Source organism: Anabrus simplex, chromosome 5 (assembly GCF_040414725.1).
Source record: "Anabrus simplex isolate iqAnaSimp1 chromosome 5, ASM4041472v1, whole genome shotgun sequence".
Lineage (NCBI taxonomy): Eukaryota > Metazoa > Arthropoda > Insecta > Orthoptera > Tettigoniidae > Anabrus > Anabrus simplex.
In genome coordinates this window covers 258,454,398-258,479,608 of record NC_090269.1, presented here as the reverse complement: position 1 = coordinate 258,479,608, position 25,211 = coordinate 258,454,398, and the positions used below count along the sequence as shown (strand labels likewise).

General features: G+C 42.2%; 1 protein-coding gene across 1 annotated transcript in view; it reads right to left on the bottom strand.

The window, feature by feature from the left end:
- Nucleotides 1-7,782: 7,782 nt before the first annotated feature.
- The window catches only part of LOC136874817 (phenoloxidase-activating factor 2), a 34,631-nt gene continuing 17,202 nt past the window's right edge, over nt 7,783-25,211 (bottom strand). The window contains exons 4-5 of the mRNA XM_067148495.2: nt 11,687-11,850; nt 7,783-8,050 (exon numbers count right to left, since the gene is read on the bottom strand). Coding sequence (XP_067004596.2) covers nt 7,892-8,050; nt 11,687-11,850 — 323 coding nt within the window. The 3' untranslated portion in view covers nt 7,783-7,891. The remainder of the gene's footprint in view (nt 8,051-11,686; nt 11,851-25,211) is intronic.

Sequence of the window (25,211 nt, the reverse complement as noted above, 5' to 3'; positions counted from 1 at the left end):
CAACTCAATTTTGACTGGTTGTAGGGAAGTTTCCTGCCATAATAATAATAACTCCTCAATTTGTAATATGTCTGGAAGTAGGAAAGGGGGCTGCCATTGTAATGGAAACTCCCCAAATCGATTGTGACCGCGCAGTAGGCAATGGGGCCTGCAATTATAATGTAAACTTCCCAACTCGATTGTGAATGGCAGTAGGCAAGTGAGCCTGTCGTTATCATCACAAATCCGTAACAAGCACTTTACACTGGAAACAACGTATGGCGACCTCTCCATGCTGTTTCTCGGATAACGCTAAGAGACATGCTATTTTAAAACAATCTTATTTACTGCATGTACAGTATTTACTTCAATATTCGTATACAATGCAGAATACCGTAGCGAAGCACGGGTACATTTGCTAGTAATAATAATAAATTACAGTAAGTGGAAAATGACCTAATTACAGCAGGATGGGATAAGTGTAATACGAGCCAATTAGTGGTGGAAAGCGTAACAGAACGTACTCCGAGCTACTTCTTCTCTTCGGAACACCACATCGTGCAGAAGTCATAAGCGCAACTCGGATACACCCCTTAAATTAATAATGCCTACTGCAAATATGGCGAAACGTTTCACCAACCTTGGAGGAAGAACAGCATTCCGTTGCACAGCTGATATCAGCAACTGACTCAGTTGAACGACTCATTCAAAACAGCAAGTTACGAGCTAATTCGGTCTTGATCAATGGCGTATTTATAAACGGGCTCGCTGGATCCGGGCCCAAGGAGCCAATTTTTTTTTTTTGGGGGGGGCACAATGTTCGTCAGCCTATGATAAATATTTTATTATTGCTGTCTATGAAGGATAAATATTGTAATGATTATTTACTTTTAATTGGAATGGAATAGTTAGGCCCAGTACATTTTATAAGTAAATATTAAAAGCAATAATTATCACTATCATGTTATAGACTAACAGAAGTTTTCACGTACTTTGTTACTATGAACACTATTCAATACAGTTAAGTTGAACCAGTTTCTTCACTTTTGCAAATGTATGTTGTTTCAACCTAATCATATGAATTAAGTATACATAACGTCTGCTTATTTTTATTTCTATAGGGTATGGAATTTGCGATCAACTAAACAAGGACAATACGACGTTCAATAAAGACAATCGTAATAAGTTTATATAATTATTTATTTGTATACTTAATCAGTGGTTTTCCAATGTCATCACCAATATACGTGCACTACTCCTACGCTGCTCACTCGCAGATCAGTGCGAAAAATATATTGGGAATGCTCTGGTCCCAATCCTTTACCCAAACATAAAATGAATGTGACACAAATTCTGGGTATTCCGTTGTGATACCAAACTCGTAATCATTATTATTATTACTATAAATGTAGTTCTCGAAACAATCAACGTTTGTCTATCAGGTTCTCATGTTTTCAAAACGCAACATCGGATTTCTCACAGGGAGACAGATGCCAGTATGCATATTAGTCAACCATATCGTTAATGTGCATTAATGCAAGTAACATACAAATTGTACATTAAAACAAACCTATGTAAACACGGTTGAGGCTAGATTCGATCCGAGGATCATGGGATTGTGAGTGAAGAGCTTCCTCGTTGCACTCTTCGTTATAGGAATGTGCCACGTAATGGTCTTATGAAGCATTCTCGAAATATTCCAATTGCATTTTATCGGGATAGGGTGGGAGTTAAGGTTTATGAAACGATGAAAGACCTTGTCATGGCTTGTTCGTATAATGACAATTAAGCAAATCGGTGAGGGTACGTTGAGAAAGTCTTCTTGTCACCTCGGCAGGTACAGCGCGGATATATGTCACCTCAGACAATATCACAGTTTGAACAACACTTGATAGTACCGTCGCCTGTTCCTTTGCTATACTGCGTTTCTCATATAAACTTAGACCGAACGCGCGTTGTCTGTACTCTGCGCTAGGACAGCTGCCCCAGCCGAACTTATCTCGCGCGTGGCCGCCCTGCTTTAAGCGTGTGTACAATCTTCCTTTTGGGTTCTACAGGCATTGTATCGCGTAAACACATTCTAGCTGACTCAAGTGAGTTCAGCCACTGTAATGTTTCTGATTTCATTCGTAATGTTTTCCTCCATTTCCTCCAATGCGTGAGGATGTGTTCGATACACTTTTTCTTTCAGTTTACCCCACAAGTAAAATTCACACACAGATGGTTGGTGGGGGGGGGGGGGGAGGCGAGGAGAGACCAGCACTGATCACTCTGTCTGCAAACACTTCCGAGATTGTAAGAAGGGGACTTCTGCTATATGTTAAAACCAACAACGCGATTTTTCTTCTTCCATTTACTGATGGAAGGACGGTGTCCACATGTCATCTTAGTATATCTCTACATTTACTGTCGTCTCGAGAAAAATAAGCCCAATTATTCGTCTTACACTAACACAGGGCCTCTCAGGGTGCATGCGCGTGGTGCATGCACCGTGCACGGTGCAAAAGACGACTTGGCTTGGTTAACCCGAGTGCAGACCCCCCACTCCTCGATTTGGAGCAATAGCGCTAACTCTCTCTTTCCTCACGCCTGTCTCGCTCGCTCCGCCTGTCTCCCTCTCCCCCACTTGCGCCGTAGCGCTCCAAATCCGGGCTGAGTTGAGCCGAGTATAGCCGAGTAGAGCCGAGCATAGCCGAGTAGCCCAGAGACGAAGCGTTGATCCGAGCCATACCGAGCGGCACCGAGCGGCACCGATGCACAGTGCACGGAGCTCTTGCGCCTCGCTCTGCACGTGTGAGATTTTGGGCGTTTGAGAGGCCCTGCACTAACAGCACACCAAACACCAATCTTCCTTTCATAATAAGGGACTTCATAAACACCATTAGGATTTTCTGCTCACCAATAACGAGAGTTATGACTGTTCACATGATCATTGGGATGAAACCGGGCCTCATCCGAAAAGAACACAAGCTGCGGGTTGAATAAACAATCATTCAATGGTGCAAGATACCAATTTCAATATCTCACTCTTGCAGCTGGATCAGCAAGTTTTAAACAATAGGCCCGTATAAATCTGTAATTTCTTTAATATCTGTAATGTGTAATATCTTTGTAGCTCTGTGTGCTAATTTTGTGTGTGATTTATTCGGTGACCATTCAAGATTCGCATCAATGACATCTAAGTTTTACCTCTGTTAAAACTGTTCGTGTGCGCGCACGTCTTCTATTGAATTTATTTACAATTACGTGAGACTGTGCTCGTGAAGGTGGCACGTCACCAGGACATTGCTGAACGAATGCATCGCGTTACTTTTACATAGGAGAATGCGGTGTTGCGACGATAACTTTCTCACCATGTTAACAGGCGAGATTCAGAATGGCGACTCATGCTTGCCAGGTCGAATATGTGCAGGCTGTTTGCATGGTCAAGAACTATACACGGTCTCCCACACTGCAGCTGCCGTAGCGCAGAGTACAAACACCATGCGTTCGGTCTGGTTTTATATGAAATACCCTGCATACTGTAGTAAATGCGGTGCACATAACATAATTGTTAGGTCAGAGGTACAGTACTTATTATATGTGGAAGTTTTCTTGAGAGTTCGGCTCCCTAGTTCTCACTCGATAGTTTTCGGACAATTTCGTATGTGGGAATAGGAACAATGAAACGTGGAAAATTCTTTGACCGCCCCGACACCTTCCACAGCTATCTTTGGGGACAGCCATGGCTCTCTTTAATACGAAAGTTGTTCCAGCAGCCATATATGGTCTAGAGCTAATATGGGAACATCTCTCGGAAAGACAACTACAAGAGCTGGAAAGTGTGAAGGCTAGATTCTTGAAGAGAGTTCTATGTGTTTCTAAATATACATCATCAAGACTAGTATACGTTCTTGCAAAGGAGACGTACTTCATTGAAGACATAAGATTTAAATTGTTACTTTCAGCGACAAGGAGTTACAGGGAGTTGCTACAAGAACTGCAATCAAAGAGGCCTATGATATGGGATGAGTTTTACTCAACTGATGCGATGAAATGGCGCATGTCTTTTAGTGCCGGGAGATCCCAGGACGGGTTCGGCTCGCCAGGTGCAGGTCTTTTGATTTGAGATCCGTAGGCGACCTGCGCGTCGTGATGAGGATGAAATGATGATGAAGACAACACATACACCCAGCCCCCGTGCCAGGGAAATTAACCAATGATGGTTAAAAATCCCGACCCTGCCGGGAATCGAACTCGGGACCCCTGTGACCAAAGGCCAGCACGCTAACCATTTAGCCATGGAGCCCGACACTGGTGCAATGATAAACAGGGATTGGATGCGCGGTGGATATGATCTGAGGCATACAGTGACCAGGTTTGCCGTACACGGGTTCCACCATAAGGTATGCAGAACCTTGGGATTTCACAAGCCAGGACCAGGCTGCGTATGTGTCTTCTGCGACCAACGATGTGATATATACTGCACCCATCAGATGAGAGTGCAATACCATGCCATCGAATGTATCCGTAGAAAAGGAAGCTTGACACAATTGTGTCCATAACCGATGATGTTTTTCACGCATTGATTGTATATTATTATTATAGATTTATATCTGAGTGTATTTAACTGTATATATTATGGCCATTCGGTTGCAATTTATTATTTACAAACCTCACAGTCTTCTTATTCTCTTCATGCTAGTGCGCCTCATTTTTATAGTCTACATAGAACCCAATAAGGTATCATATACCACAAGTTTCCTCATAATTAATTCGTCTTTTATATCGTTAATGTCTTGGTTTGTTAGTATTTTTAAATAAAATGCTGTCTTGTTCTTCTTCCACTGCTTTATCTACACATGTGGGGTCGCGGGTGCGAGCTGTATAGCACATGCAGATTTGGCCCTGTTTTACGGCCGGATGCCCTTCTTGACTCCAACCCTATATGGAGGGATGTAATTACTACTGCATGTTTCTGTGGTGGTTGGTAGTGTGGTATATTGTCTGAATTTGAAGAGGGGAGTGTTGGGACAAACACAACAACCAGTCACCGAGCCAGAAGATTAATCAGATGCGATTAAATCCCCGAACCAAGAAGGCATCAAACGCGAGACCCCTGTGACAAACGCCAGCACACTAACCATTTAGCCATGGATCCGGACGATAAATATAATGTTGTAAGGCATAATTATGATCCTGAGCATACATACATTTTGTCGCATTACTAAAATATCATCTTTTTTACAATATGCTTTACGTCGCACCTGCACAGATAGGTCTCATGGCGACGATGGGATAGGAAAGGGCTAGGATTATGAAGAAAACGACCGTGGCCATAATTAAGGTACAGCCCCAGCATTTGCCTGGTGTGAAAATGGAAAACCACGGAAGACCATCTTCATGATTGCCGACAGTGGGGTTCGAACCCACTGTCTCCCGAATGCAAGCTGATAGCTACGTCAGCCAATCACCTCAACCACCTGCTTGATGTTTCTTCTTTTCATGTTTATGTATAAAGTAAACATGTATATTCATACTGGAACTGATTTACTATACTTACCCATTTTTCACTCTCTGTTATTAGCAATACTGTAGAAATGCCGAAGCAGCATCTTACTCTCCCCTGTCCCTCCTTATCTGTAAAAGTCGCTTTCGGCAAAACGTGTGCAAGTAGTAGCAATGCGTCTTTAATGTTACCATTCATTTGTCTGATTTTATGTGACTAGTTTCATGCCTTTGCGACGGTTGCTTACAAGTACACCATATTATTTGCAAGTAAATATATATAATATCACGCATGTTCATTTTTCATAATTAAGTTCTATTAATTTCAGTTTTAAATACAAGGCGGTATCAAAATGTTCCTCCGAGCAGTTGTGCAGTGTGCCTACAGACGGCAGGTACGGTGACGTTCAACCTGGACAAGACAGTGTACCAGGACAGATCACTGTGTTAACATCAGGATCTGTTACAGTGGCGTTTCTGTGAGGACTTGAGTGTGGTAGTCTGGGATTACCTACATCATGAACGGAAAGGTGAAACAAATAGCCAACATGAAAGTTTGTGTTAAGCCGGGTAAAACGGACACAGAGACATTTTAAAAGATTCGGCAAGCATATGAAGAGGTGACAATGAGTCGCACACAATATTTTGAGTGGTACAGGCACTTCAAAGATGGAAGAACGTCCCTTAAAGACGAAGAGAATTTAAAACCTTCCACAAATATCGGTCCCGAAAATGTGAAACGAATTCGTGAAACTGATCTCTGGGGGGACGATTAATGATATTGTAGATAATATTGGAGAGTCTTAAGAGTCAGCTCAGACAATCCTAGCATCGGAATTTAACACGTGGCGTGTCACTTCTAAGACTATATTCCAATTGTTGACCCCTGAGAATAAGAAATGTTGAGTCGCAGGGTGCCATTATCCCCGTGAACATCCATCCATAATATCCAGGATCATCACGGGTGATGAATCATGAGTCTACGGCTTCTACCCTGTGGTAAAGCGGCTGTCTTCGCAGTGGTAGAGCCCATCATCCCCACGACCGAAGAAGGCGAGAAACAACCGGATCTGAACGGAAAAAAGGGGTTCACCGTGTTTCTTTTTATATCCGTGGGAGAGTTCATAGCGAATTCACCTCTCAGGACCAGACCACTAACGAAACGTTTTAACGTGAGATCGTGGGACATTTGAGAGAGAGACCATTCGGTGAAAGCAATCGGATCTGTGCGCACGAAGATTTGGAATTTCCTCGACAATGAGCCCTGTCATCAAACACCCCTCATTCGTGAATTTCTCGCCAATCACGATGTTATAGCTTCCACACCGCCCTACTCATCAGGGTTAGCTCCTGCTGACTTCTCCCTTTTCCCGAAGATACAGATGAATTGTCACCGTTTTCATACCATTGCAAGGATCGAGCACGAATCGGAAAAAGGTTCTGGACTCGCTGACGGAAAGATAACTTCCAGACCGAAATCCAGCAGTGGCAGAAACGGTGGGTCCGGTGCATAGCTGTGCAAGGTGATTCTTTCGAAGGAAGTTCAAACTAGGTTTGTAGTGTACTTTACCGTCAACGGAGATAGTTCGCGAGTTCTTTGATCAGACGTTGCATACAAATTAAAATAGATACACTGTACTACCAAAATGTCCCCCTTTAGTCCAACCCCTCGTCCGCGTCGTGGGGGTTGTAGAACGGTATGGAGTAGGGGATAGCCTTTAAGGGCGAAGTACAGTAGGGACCTTGTGTGTCCCAGGACCTCCACGGTAGCTGTGAAAGTCTTACAGGAACCCTGAAAAGTAACAGCTAACGGGGCTCTGGTGCAGTCCTTAACGGCAACTGAGGGGGAGAAGGAGACCTTTAATACGGCAAATTTGGCGGAGGAGGCAAACCTCCCTCTTGGGGTTCAATGAAGAGGGAAACGACTGCCTTGTGGTGAACAGGGAACAGCAAAGTCTAAGGGAGACAATCTGAACAGAAAACAGCATACTTGGAGGCTTCAGGTGGCAGCCCAACCACCAGGCTCGGGTACTGTGGACTAATAACTCGCACAAACTTAAACCATTACAGAAACATCAACAAAGAGAAACCGGACTGATCCAAAGATGACGACTTTTGGCTCGAAAAAGGGTGACAAAAATTGTATTATTGAAGAAGGCAATATCTGGAGTGAGGTAAACAGGAGCAGATGGAGATGTTCTGTTGATGCCCTATGTTGCACGATGAACAACAGGAATTAAGTAAGTCAAATAATTCACTACAAAAATAAATAATACTGCATAAAATCAAGAGACTGCTTTGCTCCAGTAATTTCGACTTAGACAACTTTCACTTTATTTACGGAAGACACACACTAAGACTAACACTGTAATTGAAGTCAAATTATTTTCATAGCTAGTGATTACAGATGGTTTTCTTTCTGTGGTTAGAGTTTCATCGTTTTACGGATCCACTCACTGAAGCGCTGCACATTAACATATACACCTGGAAGTAATTTCTCTCCACAGAGAATGTTCCAGGAAGCTATTCCCATCTGCAGGTAGCGGCCCATGTACTCACAAACCAGAGGACTCCCAGCACGTACCTGGAAAGTAAAACATTACTAGTGAAACATATACACTGAAATGACACCGCAATCTGCCGTATAAGCATCGTGAGCAAGGGCAGGTCGATATAAACCTCACAATCCAATACCACTCAACAGAAATTGAATTAATTAAATGGAAAATTAAAGTAAATATAGATAAGAATAAAGCAATATATTTCACCAATAAATTATGGAGAAGAAATCTCACACGTAATTTCATCAATTAATGAATAGAATCACACACCACAAATATTTGGGGGTCACATTCGTGAGTAATCTCTTCTTTATTTACCCTCCAGGTTTGGTTTTTCCCTCAGACTCAGCGAAGGATCAAACCTCTACTACTTCAAGGGCATTGTCCTGGATCGTGAGGTTTTGCGTCGATGGCATACAACTGGGGAGAAGGACTAGTACCTCGCCCACGAGGCCGCACCTGCTGTGCTGAACAGGGGACTTGTGGGGGGATGGGAAGGGATAGACAAGGAAGAGGGAAGGAAGCGGCCATGGCTTAAGTTAGGTACTGGGCCGATACCCACACCCGTATCCTGGAAAAGGAAGACAAAAGAGAGAATAATGCAGGAAACGCAAGGAAACGAGTGCACTAAATAACCCGAGGTCCGGCGATCGCGATAGGGAAAGGTGACAACATAGCCTCGAACTGGAGATCAGTCCCTTAATAATAGTATTAATACTAAAGGACTAACGCTGCTATGAATCAAATGTAAATTAGCACACTAAAATTTCCTGTTTATTGCAAGAGTAAATTAAGAAGAGGAAATTAATCAATGAAACATGCAAGTAAGATATTGTAAAGAAACTGTTAAAAAGAAATACGTACATAGTGAGCATAAACATCCAAGTTTTTCTCAGCCAGGCTTCCCTCCGAATTGCGAACGGTAATAAAGCTCAAATCAAAACGTTCAATTCCACAATACTCTCATGCTTCTCTCTCAATTTTTTTTCCAAAACGACCACACTGTCGATGTTCACTTACTTATATGATTACTCTTAGTTCATTATAGCATTCATTAGATGCCCCATCAGAACGGAATAAAAACATGCGTCAAAAAGGACAAGGGTACCGAGAAAATCAGTTATAAACCTCCATGGCTGGAAACCACGAGATTGCGCACATCGATAGTCAAGTATCGCAGAAGAAAAAGAAAAAGAAAACCGGGACTGAGAAATAAAATGACGCTCATAGGAATCAAAAATAAGAAAAATACAAGGCCCGGTCAGGTACGAGCAAAAATGAAAGAGCAATATAAAAACATCACAGGAATTAATAAGGGCAAAATGTACATAATATAGTGCGGCTTCTACTCCGTCCAATCCATACACACAACACCCACGCACGCACAACCAACCACCCGAACACAATAATAAATATGTGGCGCCAGGCCATCGGTCCGTCCAAAGGGTAATTTCACTCACAACGGTCTCCCCATCAAGCCGGGTTACCAAAACAGACTGCCTCAATATAAGGAACACAATATTCCGTAGAAACGCGAAGCATAGAACACAAGGTTCATGCGATAGGCAAACTACGACTCACGAGGTGTACAAGGACACAATTCGTACAGATCCAATTTTTCAGGGTCTGACACGAATGACCAACACTCATGTAATCGAAGAATAAATATAGAGGCACATAAATTCGAAGCACTGGGACCGTACATCACATAGGCAAATAACACGCCCGACACATCTGAACACACACAACCGTGCGCTCAAGGACATAACAGCACGCACCAAAAGATAAAATAAAAATGCACGTACCTGAGAAATATAAAATAATAAAATATTCAGATAGGGATAATCACAGTTTAAATCTGCTAAAACCCTTCTGATAGGTCAGAAAAGCGGTCGCGTTTAGTGTGGAGTCCATCTTGTTGTTTTACTACTCGATCCCATTAAAGAACAGGGGACAACCATCCTTAACTCATTTCGACAGGAAGCAAGGCCTGGAAATTAAAGATGTCGTAGCACTGCCATCTAACGACAAAACTCGGAAATATTGAGTTTTGTAGAGGGACTGCCATGAAAAATAATGGAGCAGTAATCATACCGGCATTTGCCTTGAGAAGAAGTGAGAAACCACGGAAAACCACTTCAAGGCTAGCTGGGGTAAGTGAATCGAATCCTCGCCCCTCAAATTATTTTCGTTGATTTATTGCCCATAATTTACTCAGCTGATCTCCCGAGACTGAGTGGACCCCGTTCCAGCCCACGTACCACTTTTCAAATATCGTGGCAGAGCCGGGAATCGAACCCGGGCCTCCGGGGGTGGCAGCTAATCACACTAACCACTACACTACAGAGATGGACCGACAGTAATCTCACTTTACGTAAACGCTTACTTAGAGGGGAAGGTTTTGATATGCACATGATTTTAAAATCTCTGATTAGAAAAATAGATTAGCTTTCTTCCGTTTTCTCGTACATTATTCATTTTCTGTAAAATTTATGGACTATATGTGAAACGTTCCTTCATTCTAAGCAATGTTTGTTATGTACATAATTTCGTTTATTTTTCTAATGAGCGAGAAAATTACTATTTTCTGCGGGTCTCATTCTCTTCATTGATGACCGACAGACCGACAACAAACCTAATTTTAATTTGCATAATATACTTAGCGTTAGTTTTAAGTTAACCGAATCGTTGGTTTTTATTCTTCGTGTCTGTTTGTCTGCTTGTCCGTTTGTCTGTTTGTGTGTTCCACCATGACGGCAAAACGGTTGGATAGATCACAACCAAACGTCATATTTAGTGTATACTCATCCCGGCGAAGGTTTTGATATGCATGTATCATATTAAAATCTTTGAATAGACGGGGTGTTTATAGGAAAACCAGAACGGTTTTCCTCCATTTTCTGTTATACTATTGATTTTCTGTAAATCCGTGTACTGTGTGTGAAACGCCTCTTCATTATAAACAACTTTTGTTATGTTCATAACTTAACTTCCCCTTCAAATGACGGAGAAAATTACTATTTTCTGCAGGTATTATGCTCTGCATTGAGTGACCGACAGACCGACAACGAACCTACAGGTTGCCATGGCAACGTCTCTGACTGCTTACCAGCAGGGAACTGACGCATTGCAATATTCGTCATCATTCCTGTAAATTCGTGATTGTTCCTTGGGTAAAAAAAGCAAGAGAGGGGCAATTCTGCTGGACATTGGCGGAATATTGTTTATAACCATCCTCGTTTGGCACGCTTATAGGAAAGCTAGAGTCATGACTTTTGGCACTCACATTGACATGTAAAAATAGAAATTAGGAATTGACTTAAAAGTAACGTTAATTATATTATGCAAGTTAAAATTAAAAACGTATTAAAACACAGATAAAAACAGATAAAAACTCATTGAAAAGAATAAAACTTGGATTACAATCAAAGAAACGCCAAAAACAAATAAATACAATTAGAGACGCCTTTAAAACGATAAAACAGGCCATTATCCTTCATAAAACCCTCTGTGTACTAACAAGCCAAGACATCTACATAATCTGCTCCTTCCTTTTGGCGCGCTTGTACTCCGGGATTCAGATATTTTTTCCCCGATTTAGATTATCACTTCCTATTTAACGAAGTGCTGTGAAGTGTGACCTGTAAAGGTGGTCTTACCTGACAAGTATCCGCCATGGTCTTCCCATCTGCACAAATGAAGTCATTTCTCAGGCGAAATGAGCTCCCCAGTACGGTCTTCTTAAGTTTTTTGTTACACACTTTTCGTATAACAAGAGACTGTTCAACTTGCTTCATTCTTGATCGTAATTTCACGATTGGACCTTACGAGAGAAATAAATACTAATTAACTGTCAATTAATAAATGAATCAGTAATATTTAAAGGCACGATACAGGCTGTGTAGAGAGAAAGAAAGGAAACCAATACGAACGAACACAAAATATAAGAAAGCAAAACAAAACAAAACAGAACACACTAACACAAGTATAACTAAGAAAAACAAACCGAAATGTAACAACGCTAAACACAGCAAAACAAAACGAAACGTGAAAATAGAGGTGAAAGCAAAATAACATCAAATAAAACAATTGAAATTAACATAAAATACTAAAAATGGCTTTCACAGCCGCAGATCTTACGATCACAGGAATAGAACCAGCTTTTGGGTGGTTAGGCCGTGTGCGTTTGCAGAGTTTCGCCCAGACGTGCCATTCGGGCTCATCAGTTGGAAACGAAATAAAACAATATAAACCAAATAAATTCAATAAAAATCAATACAAAACATAACTAAACAAAACAAAATGAAAGAATGAAAACGGCATAAAACAACGAAAAGTACACTACATTAAATATAACTATGCAGGGAGGGAGGGCCTTGGCCTACCAAGCGACTGCTGCTCAGTCCGAAGGCCTGCAGATTACGAGGTGTCGTGTGGTCATTACGACGAATCCTCTCGGCCGTTATTCTTGGCTCTCGAGACTGGGAAAGCGAAATTAAGTAAAACTTAAAAATAGCATAACATTTACTGCTACGATTCAACAAGTATCTACGAACTCGAGTTGAATATTTCTGTTTGCATCAAGTTCAATCATGTATTCTGCTTATACATCTCTTTTGGTGTCCTTATAGGTCTTCTATTACATTTCGGCGCTCAACTTCTGAAGTTCCTTGGGTCAGGACTGACGAATTGCTGCTCAATGTACGAGCTGAACTACTATCTATATATATTATACTAGCAGTTACCCGCGGCTTCGCTCGCGTGGATTTCGTAATTTGATCAAAGTAATCGTTCGTCGGTACTGTACCAAGACATATCTGAAAATCCCTAAAGTTAAAAACTCACTGAAAGATTGACCTTTTTACCCCAGAATTCCTTGTAAACCAAGTTTGTGGTATTGCTTTAGGGCTAAGATGACCTTGCGATATAGAACTGCACTTGTGAGAAACAGTCTTCTCTCAAATCGTCGTCATCATCATCATCATCATCATCATCATCATCATCATCATCATCTGTTTACCCTTCAGGGTCGCCTTTTCCCTCGGGCTCAGCGAGGGATCCCATCTCTACCACCTCAAAGGCAGTGTCCAGGAGCTTCAGACTCTAGGTCGGGGGATACAACTGGGGAGAATGACCAGTACCTCGCCCAGGCGGCCTCACCTGCTGTGCTGAACAGGGGCCTTATGGAGGGATGGGAAGATTGGAAGGGATAGGCAAGGAAGAGGGAAAGAAGCATTCGCCTGGAGGAGAAGTGGAAAACTACGGAAAACCACTTCCAGGATGGCTGAGGTGGGAATCGAACCCACCTCTACTCAACCCCAAATTCTGACTACGAACTGCGGCATGCCATAACGCGCCTCTTATCGAATGTTCATGACATCATTGAAAAGAGCAGGCAAAACAATGTGACTATGACAGACGTATCTTTTTTTGCTAGTGGTTTTACGGCGCACCGACACAGACAGGTCTTATGGCGACGATGGGACAGGAAATGTCTAGGAGTCGGAAGGAAGCGGCCGTGGCCTTAATTAATGTACAGTCCCAGCATTTGCCTGGTGTGAAAATAGGAAACCACGGAAAACCATATTCAGGGCTGCCGACGGTGGGATTCGAACCCACTATCTCCCGGATGCAAGTTCGCATACGCGCACCTCTAACCGCACGGCCATTTCGCCCGGTGAACGGTTGTCTTGAGAGCTCATAGGTTAGTCTCGAAGGAGTCTTTTTTTACCTGGCAGATAACTTTTCTAAGATACATGGGCTTCCCTCTTTCTAGTGCAGCTAGGTTATCCTTCGAGTGTTGTTCCCAGGTAATGTCTAAGGCCTGCGTCATGATGGGGTATGTTTGTACGTAGACTTCTTCCCCTTAGCAGCATATAAGTTCTTAATAACGCTCTGCCATCTGTTTAATACATTTGGAAGCTGGGAAAGGTTAGAAAATCAATGAATATATAGCAGGGAATAGTATTCTTCTGTGATCGGAGGAAGTGTATTCTCTCTGGCTTGACAGGTAGTAATCAAACATAGCTGCATGTAATGACATTACTAAGGATGAAAATCCCATGTATCGGAATATTAATGAAAGTTTTGGTTGCTTAGCGACCTGAAACGTGCAGAATGTATTGCGAGTTAGGTTAAGCCTTCGCCTGCAATTATTGGAGTGATCGTTTAATGATTTAATTTTAAGATTAATCAAAGTTGGTTAAACTTAGGGACCTATCAATGTCTCATGATTCACTGGCAGGTAATTCCGGAGAAAAGAAAACACAAATGTAGCAAGTCGGTTCAATAGAAGCGGCGGACGTATTTTTCAAAGCTGCTTTTAGTACACTCTTAATATACAGTATAGATGTACCAAAACGATCATTACTTAGTAATTAGGATAGCGAATTAAAATTGACTTGTAAATCATGTGTAAACAGAACAATTTCCTTTGTTTTAGTGGATTTTACATTTCAAGGCTTAGATGAATTGTATAATTTGCCAGTCTTTTGATACAATGCAGTGTGATGACACAGATGTTTGGAGGTCAGACAGCTACTGAGAGGTAGTGGCATGGTGTTTCCCCACTCTTCGTGTGCACAGACGAAGTTAGCATGTCTCGTCAAGGAACCGACAACCATGCGAACAGGGTTCCAACTTTGGCCGCGGAATAACCGTCGTCTATCAGGATTGTGGATTATCCTACTCGAAAATTGGTTCTCGCTTTGGAAGGAATGTAACCACAGAGAAGCGGATATGGGATGAATGGGTCCAGGAAGGGCGGGCTGAGTCACGTGCAAGAAACCGACAGCCCATCGCACCGAAGAGCACGAGGACAGGTATCTGGTGCGCATGGGGGTTACATCCACATTCAGTATTTCAGGCATGACACAAATCAATGCGTGTCCGTACGCATGGTTCGCCGCAGTCTGAATCAATGGGGAAACTTGTCAAAGCAACAGTTACTGCAAATGCCACCGATTGTTCACCACAGATACCTGCGGCCACAAAAGAGCGTGGAACATCGGTCCTGGAGGGACGAATGTCGTGTCATTGCCTTTTCGACGAATGCCGATTCTGCTTGCTGCATTCGTGTTCGGCGACTCCGAGGCGCACGCCTGCCCAGTCCTGAATTATGAACAGTCACATCGACCCGGAACGTGGAGTTATGGTACGGAATGGCATCGATATCCAATCCTGTTCGTGCTTAATTTCCATTGCTGGTACATTGCAAAGTAATTATTTCATCCCAGAAGTGTGGGAGACTGTTATCATGCCCTATTTTCAAGACCACCGCGCGGCTTTGTGCCAACAGGATAACGTGATCCGTATGTGGTACACATCGACCGACGATTCCTAGATGATCACCATGTCATATTTCTTCCCTGGCCTGCGTATTCATCGGATAGCTTTTCCTACGAAAATGTGTGATCGATGGTCGGAAGACGACTGGTCTACTACAGGTCACTCGTGGCCACGAGGTACAAGCTTTGGACACGCATCGATGAGGCGAGGACGGAAATACCCTTGACAAACATCCCAAGCCTCTCGAACTCTCAATGTTGCGTTGTGTACTGCCGTTTGTAGTGGGGCCACACTACTGATTTCCCAATGTTCCGTACGCCATAACGATTTGCAAGAGTGATTATGTTACCTGTATACTATACGTATTCTCTGGTTGTTGTAGTGTTGTGTTGTGTTGTTCTTCGTGTTGTGGTGTCTGCAACACAGCAGTGAAGCAAATGCGAAACATACTGGAAAATGCCTTCCCTTGAACGAAAGTGGTAATGATCAGTCAGACGGTGCGAAAAGTACACATTTGCCCAGTACTTCCCTTGTTTGTTTTTGTATCCGTAACTGTGAATAACTTTTGTGTGTTGGTCATAAGTTTCGTTTCATCCATATGGTGAAGTTGGCTTCAGAAACGTGGTTAGGAAAAATGCGTGGTGCGCGGAGAGAAGTTACCGGGTGTGACAATATCGAGTGCACTGCAGTAGTAAACATTTCGGCTGTGCATTGTCATAGCGGAATGGCCACGGTGATTTTTCTTTAATAATTTAAAATTGCATAGTCATACAAATTCCTCCTTCTAAAATTATATATCCAATATACAGAATATGCAATACATAGAAAGGAAGCTTTTATGTGAGATCATTCCAAGTCCGATTGTTTCAGCCATTCTATTCTTACAAAAATTACTTTTCGTATTTTCCTATTTTACGGCTTCGCTTACATCCAGGTCAGTAATAAATAAAAGCAGAATCCGAAATTTCTGATCATAATCTGTTAAGTTTAATAACGGAAATGAACGAATCAATGGCATACAGGCGAGGGAAATAAATATATACTTTACATACAGGAGTGTAACGTTAGGGCCTGCAGGGCCTGCAATACAGGCGGGCCCGGGCCTTTAAGGGGCCTCGCAGACTCCTCGCAAAATGATATACACACTGAAGAAAATAGAAATTGCAACACCCACAAGGAGTGGTGCTACATTACTGCAATTGAACATGCAGGACGAGTGTTCGGTTGTGATTCGATGATTACACTTTCAGATCCCTCTGACAGCAAGTTTGGACAACAATCAATACAAGATGTGCCCACCACGATCTGCAATACATTGATGAATTCGTCGAGGCATGGAGTCAATAAGGTCCTGGATCGCTTCCTGAGGAATTGTGGCCCATCTTTGCTGCACTGTACGAGTCAGTTGTTCCAGAGTTGTGGGCGGCTGAGGACGGTTAGCCAGTTGTCGACCCATCATGCCCCACACATGCTCAATAGGACTGAGGTCCGGGGATCTGGCGGGCCATTCTAAGGTTGTGATGTCGTGAAGAGCTTCTCTGGAGATGCGTGCAGTGTGAACCCGGGCATTGTCCTGCTGAAACATCTCATTAGCAATGTTCGCCATCATAGGGACAACCACTGGATTGAGTACCCTACCAACGTACTGTCGAGCAGTCATAGTGCCCTCAACAAGCACTAATTGTGATTTCACATTAAAGCCAATAGCTCTCAAGACCATAACGCTTGGTGTTGGCCCTGTGTGCCTCTTGACAATAAGGTCTGGGCGGCCCCTCTCCCCGGTACGTCGGCGGACACGATTCCGGCGATCACTGCGGGCAAGACAGGAGCGCGATTCATCACTAAAGACGACCCCAATGCCATTCGTCGACACACGTCAATCTTTCTCGACACCAGGCCAGCCTTACACGTCGCTGTTGTGAGGTCAATGGAACACCTTTTGCAGGGACACGGGCTCGTAAGCCAGCTGCACGCAGGCGATTACCAACTGTTTGTTGTGTAACGTGGGGTGCCACACCTGCTCTAATTTGCGCTGCTGTTGCATGGGGTTCCATCCGGGCCATCCGAATGATGCGGCGATCCTCTCTCACAGTTGTCTGTCGCGCTGGGCCTGTGCCAGGTCTACGAGTGTGGGTACCTTCATTTGACCACTCCTGCCATACACGTTATACCGTAGATGCCTGTCGGCCAACACGTGCAGCGACAGTCCTTAGCGATAATCCAGCCTCACACAGCCCAATTATCCGAGCCCTCTCAAACGGCGACAGTTGTTGATAGCGTGCTTTTCTCTGTCGTCGAGGCATGTTTGACGGGTAACACTTCACTGCACAGACTGCAAGTCAATTACGCTACACCAAAGTCCGTATACTGGAGCTGATTCCTCCGCGACCAGTCCCGTGGGGAGACCTGTAGCAAGAATCCAATGGGTCTGAAATTTTGATCGTTTACATTTCTATATGGCATCGTTTCATATCTTGAAAATCAACACAAACGACCAATGCCTTCATGGTGTTGCAATTTCCATTTTCTTAAGTGTGTCTAGTCTAATGTCACTCTGCCCGAAAATGGTCAGGGAAGTTTTGTGGAATTAGTCTAAATACTGTAGTATTTTTACCATTTGTACGTAGAGGAATTGCTGTCTAGCAGCATTTATTATAGCATAGTTATTTTGCTGAACATTTAAATTTAATCACATGTTTATTTGACAACAACGAACCGTATATGGCTAATAAGAACTAGGCGAAGTAACACTCCGTCAATTCAGTTTCGAACGATCTCTCTTTGGGCGAACGCTCATCAGTTGGGCTGTTTGATATTTTTCAAACTTTTGGACAGTTTTTGATTCAATTTTATTCGTACGATTTTCTGTGTTGTAATAATAATGTTATTGTTTCTACGTCCCACCAACTATTTTGTTAAAGTTTTCGGAGACGCCGAGGTGCCGGAATTTAATCCCGAAGGAGTTCTTATACGTGCCAGTAAATCTACCGACACGAGGCTGACGTACTTGAGCACCTTCAAATACGACCGGACTGAACCAGGATCGAACCTGCCAAGTTGTGGATAGAAGGCCAGAGCTTCAACCATCTGAGCTGCTCAGCCAGGCTTTTTGTGTTGTAATCGAAAAAATGATTGTGCAGTAACTGACACTTTGCTATCCGTTATAGAATCTTTTTCCGTAGTAAATGTAAAGTGAAACCAGCTTTAAGTACGAACAACTAAATGGTGAACGGTTCAGCAGCTTAGAGGTTCAACCACGGAGGCAGCCATATAAAACATATACAATTATATTTTAATAATCTTACAATAGTAAATAATCTCTTTATTTATGTAACTTGAAAATATATTGCATATTATCTGTCTGCTGTAATTAAATGTATATCAGTTATTCATAGACTTTACGCTTTATCTGAGGGGGGCCCGAATGTTTATTTTGGCAGGTGGGCCCTATGACATTCGTTATTCCCCTGCTAACATAATAATATGAAACTAAATGTTCTGCCTCTCATTCTTTCGTACTTTCCCTGCACTCTTCTGCCACTTCATCACCGTTAGGCGTGCAGCTGTCCGTATATTGTGCACCGATTTACTGACCATGGTGTGTACCGAGGCCGTACCCAGGGGGGTAGGTTAAAGGGGTTCAAATCCCCTCCAAAATAAAAGTGAACTTGACAGTTTTAAATAGCATATACGGGTTTTGAAATACAATAAATTAGAAATATTATACAAACAAGCACTTGCAAAATAATTAACTGCATTTAACCTAGAAAACCTTTAAATGTTTTCTATGAATATAGTTAACAAAACTGAAATTTTAATTTTGGTGCGATATACAGGCTGTTTGTTTCTTATGGTCTTAATAAATTTTACACCACAAAAATAGATTTAAACAAACTTATAGAAATGTTTCCACCTAATCTAGCCGCTAGAAGATTAGAAAGTGAATCAAACCTCTAAATATTTTGAATACTTACAGTAAAACATATTTTTACCTCCATTTTTAAACAAATGACAGAAATCTTTGTGTCACACTGCACGCACGTGTTAAAGCTATAAATCGAGGCTATGAATTTACCTTTCTACATAACACGTTCAGTTGTAAAACGTACTGCTCTAAAACTATTTAAAAAATATTTCTGTCAAATGTATTTGAAAGTAAAAAAAAAATGTTTATTACTATAGTTTTCGTTCTGGAAGCCCCCCCACCCAACAATTCCTAACCCCCTTCGAAAAACTTCCCTGGGTATGGCCTTGGTTTGGATAATAATTTCTGTTAAATTGAAAGACATTCTACAAAAATATGATTTTCGGTAAATTAAACGCGTATGCTACTGTTTAAAATGGTCCGGTATTAATCGATGAAGAATGCGGATGAATCAGTATGATATGACAAAAAGACTGATCAAACTCTTGTGACCTCAGTACTGTACACTTACCCATGCTGTCTTACTAATATAATAAGAATTTAGGGTCTGCCCGTACACTGGTTTCTTTGTCGCACCTTTGAGAGGATTGATAGCAGGCCTGTTTACTGTAAGGAAACGATATATATCATTTTTGGAAGGTCTGTCTGCCCGACATTCGATTTATATTGATTAAGTGCAAATATTCCTGGCCTATGTTCCATGAAACTTCCCACTGTTATGGTTGATACGTCCATAATTTCCATACACCTAGTATTATTTACAGAAGAATGGAAAAACAAGTAGAAGCTGAGTTGGGAGAAGATCAATTTGGCTTCAGAAGAAATGTAGGTACACGTGAAGCAATACTGACTTTACGTCTGATCTTAGAGGATCGAATCAAGAAGGACAAGCCCACGTACATGGCATTCGTAGATATAGAAAAGGCATTCGATAATGTTGATTGGACCAAGCTATTTATGATTCTGAAGATGATAGGGATCAGATACCGAGAACGAAGAATTATCTACAATCTGTGTAAAAATCAGTCTGCAGTGATAAGAATCGAGGACTTTGAAAAAGAAGCAGCAATCCAGAAAGGAGTGAGGCAAGGCTGCAGTTTGTCCCCTCTCCTTTTCAATGTTTACATAGAACAGGCAGGAAAGGAAATCAAAGAGAAATTTGGAAATGGAATTACAGTCCAAGGAGAGGAAATCAAAACCTTGAGATTTGCCGATGATACTGTTATTTTATCTGAGAGTGCAGAAGATCTCGAGAAATTGCTAAATGGTATGGATGAAGTCTTGGGTAAGGAGTACAAGATGAAAATAAATAAGTCCAAAACAAAAGTAATGGAGTGCAGTCGAACGAAGGCAGGTGATGTAGGAAATATTAGATTAGGAAATGAAGTCTGAGTAACAATAGTGAAAGGACATTGAAGAAAACTGCATACTGTACGTAAACCCTTAATGGCTGGCAACCACGTATTACTTAATTGATAGCCAGTGTCCCTGTAAGGACTTTTACATACTTTCTACATCTGTTTGTACTTCTTGAATAATAACCTGATACTTGGATTTTACACCATAAGGATGAGATCAATTGAAAAAAATGAAACTGCTTAGGGCCAGAGAGAACCAGGAAACGAGTACGTCATGACAAGACTCTTACAGGAAGAGACGTGCATTAGAAATGGCAGAAATGTCTTGTACGTGCTAAGTGATAGTTCCGTCAAGGACGGGTGCAAGGGTCAAAGATAAAACCTAGAGAGTCGTCGCTCCGTTTGTTTGGGCACATTTGCAGTGTGGAGAAAAGCCGACTTAAATCACTGTCGTCCTCCAGATCGGAAAATGGCACACAAAGGGTTAGCCATGCAGAAGCAGAGGTAGAGCGACTGAAATCAAACAGCAGACTGAATTGGAAGAAGTCCATAAGGAAAGTGCTTTCCATATCCACCACAGAAACCGTCGGGTTACTCTACGAGTTTAGGTCACGATTTCCTGGTGGATCTAGTGCGAATGACTGAATGACTAAAATAATATTTATCTCAACAGCTTTGGTACTACGACTAAACTCTAATGCCGTCTCTGAGGCCAGGGAGATTTAATACGGTGAAGAAGATGTTCGGAGAAGGTGAGTGGGTTGGCGACCGAGGTCTATACTAGGAAAAATGAAATGGCGTATGGCTTTTGTAGTGCCGGGAGTGTCCGAGGACATGTTCGGCTCGCCAGGTGTAGGTCTTTTGATTTGACTCCCGTAGGTGACCTGCGCGTCCTGATGAGGATGAAATGATGATGAAGACAACACATACACCCAGCCCCCGTGCCAGGGAAATTAACCAATGGTGGTTAAAATTTCCGACCCTGTCGGGAATAGAACTCGGGACCCCTGTGACCAAAGACCAGCACGCTAACCATTTAGCCATGGAGCCGGTCGTCTACACTAGGAAATTACCCGGCATTCGCCTTAGTGCAGATTAATAGAAAAACCACGGAAAACCATTCTCAGGGCAGTCGATGGTGGGGACCAGTCCCGCTCCGTCTGCCGAATGCAGATGTGTAGTCCACAGTAGAGCGTGGCCTCCCGCTCTCTGCTCTGTTAATTGACCGGAGTGCAGAGCTGTCGGACCACAGACAAGCCGTAGCCACTTGTAGGCTACTTGTAACAGCCGACCCCGATTTGGTTCGAAGTATTTCTTCTTCACAATTTGTCACAAGGGACGAAAATACACCTTATCTTCAAGGAAGTTACCATTAGAGTTTACCAAAGAGTACATCAGAAAAGGCTGCTAAACTGCAACAAAAATGAGTAATTTGAACCATTGCAGCAAGGCCATCTGTGGATACAAATTTCTACTACATATTGGTACATATTGTTACATAGCAGACGTGGACTATTAAATAAAGAAAAACAGGAAAGACATTCTGCTCACTCCTGGCATACATACTCCTTGTCGAGAGCAGAAGTAGATTTCTATCAACTTCGAAACTCATCTAAAATATGTTCCTACGCGATGGAGTGTATACACACGAACTATTCATTCTTAAAATAAAGGGTGAATATTAAGCTGCAAGACGTAATTACATGAGTATTTTAAGCAGACAGAGAGTGCAGCAAGTGGGGCTTTAGATTACAAGTAAAAAATATAAGTCAAATAAATAAGTCAGTTTGAAGTTTTAAAAACAGAGACTGTATTAATTGTAGAGGGTTCAAAATGAACAGAAGATCAACACATTTTCATTTTTTTGTAATCGTTTCCTTCAGATAACTGTTGAAAGTGAAATCACTGACTTGTATTACAAGGACATAATATAACATGAATTCTCGTGTTAAGCCTTTGTACGAAATATATATACAGTGGATCCGGTAAATGGTAGAGCAAGCCGAATGGAAGTAAAATATCTCTGAAAGGAAATAAAGGGTGAATATTAAGCTGCAAGACGTAATTACATGAGTACTTTAAGCAGGCAGAAAGTGCAGCAAGTGGGGCCTCATTTAGTTCTATACCTCTTATCTTTAAATCGTTAGAAACTGAGTCTAACCATCGTCGTCTTTGTCTCCCTCTACTTCTCTTACCCTCCAAAACAGAGTCCATTATTCTCCCAGGTAACCTATCCTCCTCCATTCGCCTCACATGACCCTACCACCGAAGCTGGTTTATGCGTACAGCTTCATCCATCGAGTTCAATCCTAAATTAGCCTTTATCTCCTCATTCCGAGTACCATCCTGCCATTGTTCCGACATTATTGTACCAGCAATCATTCTCGTTATTTTCATGTCTGTTACTTCTAACTTATGAATAAGATATCCTGAGTCCACCCAGCTTTCGCTTCCGTAAAGCAAAGTTGGTCTGAAAACAGACCGATGTAAAGATAGTTTCGTCTGGGAGCTGACTTCCTTCTTACAGAATACTGTTGATCGCAGCTGCGAGCTCACCGCATTAGCTTTACTACACCTTGATTCAACCTCACTTACTATATTACCATCCTAGGGGAACACACAACCTACTTACTTGAAATTATCTCACCTGTTATGGCTTTGTATCACCAATCTGACATTCAATTCTGTTGAATTTCTTACCTACTGACATCAATGTAGTCTTCGAAAGGCTAATTTTCATACCATACTCATTGCACCTATTTTCAAGTTGCAAGATATTAGACTGCAGGCTTTCAGCACAATCTGCCATTAAGACCAAGTCGTCAGCATAGGCCACACTGCTTACTACATTTCCACCTAACAGAATCTCTCCCTGCCATTTTATACCTTTCAGCAGATGATCCATGTAAACTACGAACAGCAGAGGTGAATGATTACAGCCTTGTCTAACCCCTGTAAGTACCCTGAACTAAGAACTCATTCTACCACCAATTCTCACTGAAGCCCAATTGTCAACATAAATGCCTTTGACTGATTTTAATAATCTACCTTTAGTTCCATAGTCCTCCAGTATGGCGAACATCTTTTCCCTCGGTACCCTGTCATATGCTTTCTCTAGATCTACGAAACTTAAACACAACTGCCTATTCCTCTCGTAGCATTTTTCAATTACCTGCCGCATACTGAAAATCGGATCCTGACAGGCCCTTGTGGTCTGATACTACACTGGTTTTCATCCAACTTCCTCTCCACGACTGATCGCACCCTCCTTTCCAAGATGCCAGTGAATATTTTGCCAGGTACACTAATCAACGAGATGCCTCGATAGTTGTTGCAGTCCTTCCTGTTCCCTTGCTTATAGATAGGTGCAGTTACTGCTTTTGTCCAATCTAAAGGTACCCTAAAAACGTTCCATGCTAATCTTATTATTCTATGAAGCCATTTCATCCCTGCCTTCCTACTATACTTCACCATTTCAGGTCTAATTTCATCTAATCCTGCTGCTTTATGACAATGGAGTTTATTTACTATCCTTTCCACTTCCTCAAGCGTAATTTCACCAACATCATTTACCTCCTCCCCATGAGCTTCGCTATTCGCAACACCACCAGGAAGATTTCTTTTAACGTGGAGAAGATGTTCAAAGTATTCCCTCCACCTCTCCAGTGATTCCCTGGGATCTATTATGAGTTCACCTGAATTACTCAAAACACTGTTCATTTCCTTTTTCCCTCTCTTCTTAAGATTCTTTATTACTGTCCAAAAAGGTTTCCCTGCTGTTTGACCTAGCCTTTCCAGGTTATTACCAAAATCTTCCCATGACTTCTTTTTGGATTCAACAACTATTTGTTTCGCTCTGTTTATTTCACTACGTACAAATCCCTGTCTGCCTCGGCCCTTGATTGGAGCCATTTCTGATAAGCCTTCTTTTTACGTTTACAAGCTGCTTTCACTTCATCATTCCACCAAGATGTTCGCCTTTTCCCATCTTTACACACAGTTGTTCCTAGGCATTCCCTTGCTGTTTCTACTACAGCATCCCTGTATGTCACTCATTCACTTTCTATATCCTGAACCTGCTTAGTGTTCACTGTTCGAAACTTTTTACTAATCATATCCATGTACTTCTGTCTAATTTCCTTGTCCTTGAGATTTTCTACCCTTATCCGTTTGCAGACAGATTTCACTTTCATTATCCTAGGCCTAGAGATATTTAGTTCACTACAGATCAGATAGTGGTCTGTATCATCGAAAAATCCCCGGAAAACTCGTACATTCCTAACAGATTTCCTGAATTCGAAGTCGGTTAAGTTATATGCCTAGTCTATTATGGATCTGGTACTCCTAGCCTCCCATGTGTAGCGGTGAATAGCCTTATGCTTGAAGAATGTATTCGTAACAGCTCAACCAATACTAGCACAGAAGTCCAGCAAACGCGTCCCATGCCCATTAGCTTCCATATCTTCCCCACATTGTTCCATAATCCAATGAGGTGTCTCGGTCAAGCAGTGGCTCCGATTGCCTGGCTCGTTCGTTGTGTGTAGCAAAGGAAGCTCACACCCTACACATGCGCGTTTGCTTTCCCAAGATTCTTTACAACAGGACCACGTGCGG